We start from the raw sequence: 8,998 nt of genomic DNA, 5'->3' as shown, positions 1-8,998 counted from the left end.
CCAAAGTCGGTCCTGGAGGGCCGACATCCTGCATGTTTTAGTTCTCTCCCTTGTGGCACCAACAACCTTCTCAGCATGTCAGTGTTATTCTTAAGCCTTCTAACGAGCCATCGTTTGAACCAGGTGCGTTAAACCAGAGAGATAACGAAAACATGCAGGATGCCGGCCCTCCAGGACCGACTTTGGGCACCCCTGTCCTAGAACCTAAGTGAAGTTGAGCTTGTGGTTGCCGACTGGTCTCTATAATTCTCCACTGGGATTTTCTGGTAGAGCAGAAATGATAGACCATCACATGACCACTATCATGGTTTACTGTCAACATGGTGTTCTTTTTGCCACATGTAATGGTCCGCACACTTTCTTTATCAGTCCACAAAATATTTTCCCAAACGTCTTAGGATCATCAAGATGTTTGATATGGACCTTTGGTGTGTTTTGGTTTAGCAGACCAATTTTAGCTTAGTTTCTTTCTTACTGTCAAAAGCAGTGACCTTAACCAATGTAATGCGGCCTGAGGTGCTTTAGATGTTCTGGGATGTTTTGTGGCCTGCCACTTTTAGAGTAATGTTGGTAGACCAGTCATCTGGGACGGTTCACCACTGTTCTATGTTTTCTGCATTTGTGGATTACGGCTCTTGCTGTAGAGATCCCTGGAGTCCCAAAGTATTAGAAATGACTTTGAATGTTTTTTATGGAGAGTTTTTAGCCTACTTCACACTGTCAGACATGTCCTGTTTCTGAATTCTATACATTTGGTGGTACTCAGGTCTGGGGTAGGTGGGGAAATTGAGCTAATGTTTCCAAAAAATATGGTCACTCTTGGTTCATGATTTACCAAGGTGGCAATCAACTTTTCTTTATTTTACAAAAGGCCAGTTGGTTTTGATAGCCCTTTTCTGTTAATAAATGAAATAATACATTAAGGATGTATTTTGTATTTACTCTGTCTTAGAGAGAAAAACAGTACAAAAAAAAAATAATTCATACAATGTGTGAAAAATTGGCCCGTCGAGAGACAGCAGAACATTTCCAGTTTTTGAGAACACTTTGGGGTTTCCTGCATTTATTCCTGGAGTAGTTGCAGTAGCACAAATAAACAACAACAACAACAAAAACCCCTGGAAGGCCAGTCTTTTTATTCTTAAAAACAAGAGGACCAGATTTTACAACATCTGTGCAAATGTCAGCACCTCCTGCTTGTGTGAAGGACAAATTAATTCTCAGAAACGGAAAAGGGCTTGTCAGTCATATCACTCTGCAAATTTGAAGTGACACTGGTGTGCTTGGCTGGGAAAGAAACCTGACCACAACAGAGCAAAGATGAAAAATGTCAAGCTGATCTCACACACATTAAATACCTAAAAGCCCACCGTGTCACACAATGCAGCAGTAAACACAGAAATCTTCACGACCAAATCTTTGAAAATGGGGACATCTGCTGACCTGGAGGAAAACTGCGGATTAAACTGATCGGATTTCTCTGCAAAGAGTCTCGAAAAGCTGGAATGTGATGCGTCGCCCTCTTCCTGAATAAAACTTTCCATGAAGGCAACAGAAATGTGCAAAATGTCTGCAAAATCAAGAGCTGTGGGAGTTCTTCAGTCAAACACCATCAAAACAAATACTTCAAAACCCTGCTGGCTCCCTTTGCTGCAGGAGGAACGGCACAAACAAAACAAACTGTAAAGGAGCACCAGCAATTTTGAACAATGTGGTCCAGCACTGGAATTAAGTCTCACTTTGCATTCCTGGCCAGCTGTGATTGGAATTACACCAGCTTAACAGCAAACAGTTTACAGTATTCAGCAGCAGAGATAGGGAGCAAAAACACACAAACAGTTTTCAACTCATTTTTAGACTGGAGCTGCTCTGTGGCTTTAGTTACAAAGCCCATTCCAACATACCTTACAGCAATTTTCAGTCCTAAATATTTACTGCATGTTTAACTTTGACCTCATCTTTTTTGTGCAAACTTCTCTAATGCTTCTCCATCACATATCTGGAGATAAATATAACTGTATTTCTTCTAAACAATCAAACAAACATTAATTTTATAGCACAGGACATGTCACGGTTCAAAGTTTAGATGGCTTAGTCTGGAGAAACTGGCAGAAGAAAGGCAAAATATTTTGGAGAATTGTTAGATACTGTATATTTTTTAAGAAAAAGGAGCAAAATGTTTTTAATTTAAAAAAAAAAAGAGAGAACTTTTTTGTAATGTTTAAATTAATTTGCTTTTCTCCCTGAAATATTCCCAGGACATTCTAATTGGGATGAGTTCTGTTCTAAAAATTTCATCACTGGATAAGACCACACTAAATACAACTTGATAAAGCACAATTTGTGATAAATTTTCTTTATTTTACTTTATTGTAAAAATTTAAACATTAAAAGTGGAAATTTTGGGGGGAATCTAAACCTGATCTTGAAGAATCTACAGGCCAAACGAACAGCAGAGCAGCCTTTTTCAGTTCAAAGTAGTGAATCTATTAGGACGTGCTCTGCAAATTAAAAAAAAATCAAAATCAACTGTGGATCAGCTGTGTTTTTGTTCTGCCCTTTGAATCCTGGTCCTAAATCATTTTCTCGGGGTTAACACAACATAATAGTGTAGGATGTAACGGGCGCATACCTGCCGTTTGTTTCATATTGCCATGGCAACCCAGGCTAGTTGCTGTTTCTACTCGTCTAAACATTCACTTTTTTGAGTATTATCCTATGCTCAGGTATGTCAAATGTTTGTAACATGTTTCCTAGAGTGTTTATGAATTTGTTGAGTTTAAATAATTTGCTTAAAACACATAACAGTGCTCCTGAAGCAGGACTGAAAGTTAAGTAAGCCAAACAGAAAACAGCAGGTGGGCTCCCTCATTCTGCAACTGGTTTTTACAAACAAAGATAGTAATGTTAATAGATGTAAAGTTAAGCTTTGTATGCGATGATACTGCGAAACAGAGCAAAGGTTTATATAATGGTTACCGAATTCTATGCTTGTAGATGTATTGTATTTTTTATATACTTTTCAAGGTGGTTTGTTTTTCTACAGTGGAATATAAAAAAAAATGCGAATGAAGCATGGATATTTGAGATCAGTGCAGTTACAAAGGATGCCATTTAAATATAGATACATATAAAAATCACCCTTAATTTAAAAACAGTTGTTTGGTTTTTTTTATATTAATGGAATAAGAAAAAAAGTCTGGAAAAAAATGTCCATGCTCCTTTTTTTTTCAGGCCCTCTTAAGACTTACAAATTGGGCCTGAAATGTGAAATTATTTTTGACTGCAAAAACATTTATTCTAAAATTTTGATTTTCCCCCCCCCCCTTTAATTTCTGACTGTAATCCTATGGAAACACAATCAAAGCTGTGGAGATTACAACCTAAATGACTAAGAGAACCATATTACTACTGATGATTTTCATTTTTACAATATTTTTTTTATAAATATTCAACTGAATTCAAAGTTCATGCATGAAAGCATAAAGTTTCATCTTGGATGAAAAAACAATCCCAAAAATATTTTGCCTTTATTCTTCACTGTTCTTTTCCTTCACAACAAAAGGTTTAGAAAGTTTGCAGCTAAATAATGGCGATATTATTCTTCATTCAGTCCTGATCCACGTACTCGTGGCTCTGCTCGTTTCCTAACCAGTGCAGCAGCAGAGCCCGATAGAAAGAAGCACCGTTGCTTTTTGCAGATTATGGAACAAATGATTACAAAGCCGCTGTGCATCATTGCCTCAATCCTACGTGTGTTTTTACACAAAGAGCAGATTCCAGTTTAGGAACTGGGAGGATCCTGCAGTCACATCCTATTTTTCATCTGCAGCAACAAACAACCTCTGTGTCCTCAGTTTGTTGGACTAAAAGCAACAATGAGGGGAGTAAAAGCAGTGTTTTGCTTTGGCTGGCATTTACAATACACAGACGGATCTTCGGTCTCAGTCAGCTGACTACCACAGCCAGCTGTCTAGATGCTGCACACAGTAGCAGGACTGTTCCAGGATGGCGGTCAGCTCTCCGTAGCTCTTCTCCCTCCATGTAGGAAGGAGCCTCTCGTTGTTCAGGGTCTGAAGCTTTGGTGTCCCCTGCTGGAGGACATGGTACAGACAAGGCCACCTGCTCTGGATCCGAAGCCTTGTCCTACGGTCCAGCGTGATACCTCGCACTATCTTCTTAGCTCGGAGTTCTCTCAGAGCCGGCAGCTTCAGGCAGGAGAAGACCAAACCGCGGCTGGGCGAGACGTCCAGGAACTCCAAAGACTCAGATTCCAACGTGTACGAGATTCCCAGGTTCCTCAGAGGCACCAGGATGTGCAAAGTCAGCGACTTTAGGTTGGGCAGGGATTTGGTAAGCGTCTGGAGCGTGGAGGATGTCACTAGTTTGAAGACCCAGAAGTACTTGAGCTCTAGGGTTCGTAGCTGCTGGAACCGGGTGAGCAGGGACACAGACAGATCCGACCAGTCGAAATGTAAACGCATCTTGGAAATTCGCGGGCAGCTGTGGGTGAGTTTGCCGAGCAGCTCCTGAAAGCTGGTCACCTGCCAAACCAAAGAAAAGAAGAAAGTTCCTGCTATAAGCTTAGACTGCTGGAGAACATAGCAGCCAGTTTACCAGGTGCCATTTTCTCCTGCTACTCTCCTATTATCATCTATTATTTGATGCCATCATCTTTCTAGCCTCTCCTGGTTCTTTCGATAGAAGGTACACCTAGTCTAGTGACTTTATGTTCAGCTGTGTCTGTATCTTTGTCCCAGTGATGGCGGTATTGCAACAACTAACTTTGTGGACTGTTCCTTTTATGAAAACAGTACCCCTGGTCCACTGCTACTAAGTTTAATTATGTCTTTTTTCTTTGATGGATCACCTGATGGAGCCACTCCACTCCTAAGGCTGGACGATATGGCTGAAAAATGTATAATAATATAAGCATTCCTCATCAGTCAATATCAATAATTGGGGATATTGATAATGATTGATTAGTTTTTTGTTTTGAATGTCTGAAATACTGCCAAACTGGTAGAATAACCCTTCACGTTTTATCTAGTTTTCACTTCATGTTTGAAAACTGGCATGGTGGTGAAACCTGAAGCTGCTGCTGCTGCACAAGTTACTCAACAAGTTGTTGCTAGGTAACCAAAGAGTGAGTTAGTTGTTGCCACCAATCATGCTTAGCTAGCTGTGAGAGGTTGAGCAGATAAAATATTTTATCTACCTACATCTCCCAGAATGCTGCGCGGTTCTAGATCGGAGTTAAGCGAATATTCTGCATATTGAATATTGACTATTCTATAAGATGTATTATCTATTGATATTGATCACGTGTCTATTGTGATATATAGTTATTGATTTATTGTGCAGCTCTATCTACATCATAATAACGTTCACTCTCCTTGTTCTACTTCAGCTGTGTTGTCTTTTTAGAGCTGTATCTCCCATACAAAGTACGTCTATCCTGCGGTTAACCACTCAAGAATAAAATAGTTAATTACCTGGTCCATCTTAGTTATGCTGTCCTGGTGTGAACTAGAGCTGGAGTGCACTCTTAGGTCCAGTGGCTCAAAGAGGGTAAAGGTCCAGTTGAGGTCCAGATGGCTGAGGTCTCTGCAGTGGACGTTATCCAGCAGGTGACTCAGCAGTTCACTCCACTTGTTGCAGCGGTCTCCCAGGTCGAAGCTGGCCTTTAGCGTGAGCAGGCTGGCCCGCCGGGAGATCAGATGGTGGGTGTAGTGGTGGACCCAGGCCTTCCATCGCTCAAACTCCCGGTTGGAAACAAGCAGCCCCTCCTGACCTAGATGGAAGGCACCGCGCCGAGAGTAGTCTGCAACCCGCCACAGTTTCCACGACCGGACCAGGCAACTCCAGCTCAGGCAAACCAGCGCGCAGCTGCATTTGTCCACCTCGTTCAGGAAGGACAAGACGTGCAGCTGGCACTCCACCGGCAGCGAGTTAAAGGGGAAGAAGTCGTCCACGGCTTTCCGCCTGCTGCTTACTGGGACGAGAAGTTTTTTCTGTGGCGACATTTTTGACGGATAATTAAAGGCTTGTGTTTACTGGTGGAGGTCAGAATCTCCACCAGAAGGTCCTGTGTTCTGGCTTTGCCATAAATATTTATGCCCTGAAAGATGATAAAGACAGGAGAGTTTATTTTAACCACGTTGTAGGAGCGGCAAATTTTTCAGCTTCTGGTTCCTATAATAACATATGGTGAAATTTGTGACCCTGACTATAAACACTACAAATAAGCCTTTTAATCAAGAGCATGAAACAGAAAATAAATGCATAGTAATATTTTTTTTTTGTTTCTTTGTTTAGAAAGAAACAAAATATATTTACGTCTGAAAAGAGGACCTCGGATCAATAAACAACATTCCCGTCATGTTCTCCTTTTTTACAATCCCACCAAGGCTGTGTTTATCCCTGCACCTTTTCCTTCCACTGAATGTTTCAACAATATGGTTGTTCACAACACACGTGATCGGTCATCTTCTTTAGCTGTAAACGTTTGTGGCCTACAATCCCTGTGGACGGTGTAATTTACTGTGGGTGGGAACACTGCCAAATCCCTAATGATTTTCTAAGGCATACATAAAGTAACGATTCTGTTTAAACTCATCTTTTGTAGGTCTTATGCAGTATTCAGATACATTTTTACCTTTCATAAGCTGTAAGCCATAATTCTTGATACTACAAGAAATACCAGAAATAAATGTGTGAAATACATTACTGTGGAAAATTAATCTTTTTTTTACTTTAAGGACACAATTGCTCAAATAAAATTGTTGGAATGGTAATCTACTTTACTCAGATGCACACATATTTTAATTGCACTGTTGTAAGATTTTAAAATAATTGTTATTGTTTTTTTTCTTTTCTATTCTTTTGGCAGTGGAGAGGGGATTTACTGTGGTTCTGATTTACAGCTGGCAGTGAAAGTCCTGAAGAGGAAAAACAGTTACTAGATTTACACCAGTTTTTGCTAAAGATCGTCTTTCCAGCGTTTCTAGAGAGACATACATTATTTAACTTTTTTTTGCCAACGTCTGCATTCGTTAGACTTGATGTTGCTTTTCCACACACAGTTATACAAGTGTCTTTACAGGCATGCACTGACAGAGTTCTGGCTCATGTGGCTTTCACTTGGTCTCTGATGTCATAAATACCCAACCAAATACCTACAATACTCTGAAGCTCCAAAGAGCAAAACCTTTTCTAAATTGGCAGGTAAGCCAAAAATAAATGGATTTAAAGTTGGGCAACATTAAATGTTGAAACAATTTTTCTCTGTGCAGTTTTCTGAAAAGCTAAGCCTCTTATATCTGTGGCTTATCCCTCTATGTTTCACCGGTCATACAAAGCAAGATTAGTTTCATTTTTAAAGCACCCTTCTTACACAAGGCAAGTAAAGAGATGTACAGATTGCTTGACAAGCTTCTCGTATATTGCAGCAGACCACTTCCACTTAAAAGCCGGAATACTTCAAAATGGACATTTATAAGCTCTTCCTGCACATTTTAATTTTATTTTATTTTTTTACATTTTCTAATTTCATACAATTGAAAGTTCACTTTTTTTCTGGGAATTTCTGGACACTTATTGATGTCTACTTTAAAATGTTTGCTGTAAAATACATGTATACTTAAGTTGATATTTACACTCCAAAGGCTACAAATATGAATACGGAAGTGCCGCAATAGCTGCCACTGCCACTACTTGAGCTCGGCCCTGCTGAACTTGTTTACGTTCCCAATATGAATGCGATTTAAAACCGCATTTAACATCCACGCCTTCACATATCAGACAGTTGGATTACAACTTAGCTTGTTGGAACATGAAGGCTAGTCATCTCAGCTCCGTTATTCACATCCTCACCTTCTAGTTTCTGTAAGGATACCCGGTGCACTCTGGTAAAGTTTAAACGTTTGCACAATTTAGGCCGCATGCAGATTGTATGGATGCATATTGCACAAACAGTAGCTTTAAATAAATGCGTTACCTTCAGCTGGAAGAGGAGAGGCTCCGAGTTATGCTCGGCTTTAAAGCTAACATGCTAGCAGACAAAGACTTTCAAATTCAAAACAAATGAAAAACTAAAGTCGAGATTTTATAGCGTTAACTTCATACCCGAATGAGCAAGTAACTGTTAAGACACCAATAAAAACAATACGAAAAATAAAATATATACATATAAAAAAAATCAGAATAACTAGGCCGGCTAGTTAGCTTCACAGCAGCTGAGTTCTGTTGTTGTTGTTGTAGATGAAGGCGTCATCAACACGTTCTGTCAAAGGAACTCTGGTGCGAATGTTTTATACATCGGAGCTGCACAGAGGAGCGGAGCTTAGGAAGAAAACAACAAAAAAAACCCTAAATGTCGAGCCTTAAAAACTTTGCAAAGAAACCAAACTCTGAAACTAAAATTCCCTTTAATAGAAAACATTAAATATAAAGAATAGAATACGTACGAAGCTGACTAAGTGAAAAAAAAAATCCTTTGAGAACTAAAAGCACGGGCTCCCCCTGGTGGAGAAAGGAAGTTAGTGATTAACGCTTTTGTGTTAGTTCTGTGTTGGCGGTTTGTTACGTTTTCTTTTTGATTTTCCAATCAAGACCACTTTTTAAAAAAAATTCAAGTGCATTTAGAAAAAATAAGTCGTAATGAAAAAGTTAGTTTATGACAATTTATTATAGTCTTAGTAGACTATAATTAGTTTTATGTTCAGTTTAATAGCCAATATGCAAAAGAAAATCTACTATCCATCCATCCATTCATCCATCCATTATCGTACATCCTTATCCCTAGTCAGGACGGGAGAGGTGCTGCTGGTGCCTAATATTTTAACCTGTATTTATTCATTAAAAATGAAGAAAAGATTCTGAATCATTGAAATCCTAAAATTAAAACTCACACTACCTTAATGGGTGTTAACATCTGACTGGAAATGTATGTTTGTGATAAACTTAAAAGGTGCCTTGCTTTTCTTTCTTTTTGTAT

At 39.4% G+C, this 8,998-nt stretch overlaps 1 protein-coding gene across 1 annotated transcript; it reads right to left on the bottom strand.

The window, feature by feature from the left end:
* Window positions 1-1,115: 1,115 nt before the first annotated feature.
* On the bottom strand, window positions 1,116-8,369 carry LOC102217996. Its single transcript, XM_023344822.1, has 3 exons — window positions 8,000-8,369; window positions 5,496-6,121; window positions 1,116-4,544 (listed from the first exon to the last, which is right to left on the bottom strand). The coding sequence occupies exons 2-3, from the start codon at window positions 6,024-6,026 to the stop codon at window positions 3,957-3,959; spliced, it is 1,119 nt and encodes a 372-aa protein (XP_023200590.1). The 5' UTR covers window positions 6,027-6,121; window positions 8,000-8,369; the 3' UTR covers window positions 1,116-3,956.
* Window positions 8,370-8,998: the final 629 nt, after the last annotated feature.

The sequence above is a fragment of the Xiphophorus maculatus genome, chromosome 2 (genome assembly GCF_002775205.1).
Source record: "Xiphophorus maculatus strain JP 163 A chromosome 2, X_maculatus-5.0-male, whole genome shotgun sequence".
Lineage (NCBI taxonomy): Eukaryota > Metazoa > Chordata > Actinopteri > Cyprinodontiformes > Poeciliidae > Xiphophorus > Xiphophorus maculatus.
The sequence above is the reverse complement of the archived record's forward strand: the minus strand, read 5'-3'. Positions and strand labels throughout refer to the sequence as shown.

Bases quoted from the DNA above. Each gene is read 5' to 3' on its own strand.
- LOC102217996 (XM_023344822.1), bottom strand. From the start codon at position 6,026: ATGTCGCCACAGAAAAAACTTCTCGTCCCAGTAAGCAGCAGGCGGAAA. The intron at 4,545-5,495 runs GTAATTAACTAT...TTGGTTTGGCAG, and splicing joins GCATAACTAAGATGGACCAG to GTGACCAGCTTTCAGGAGCT.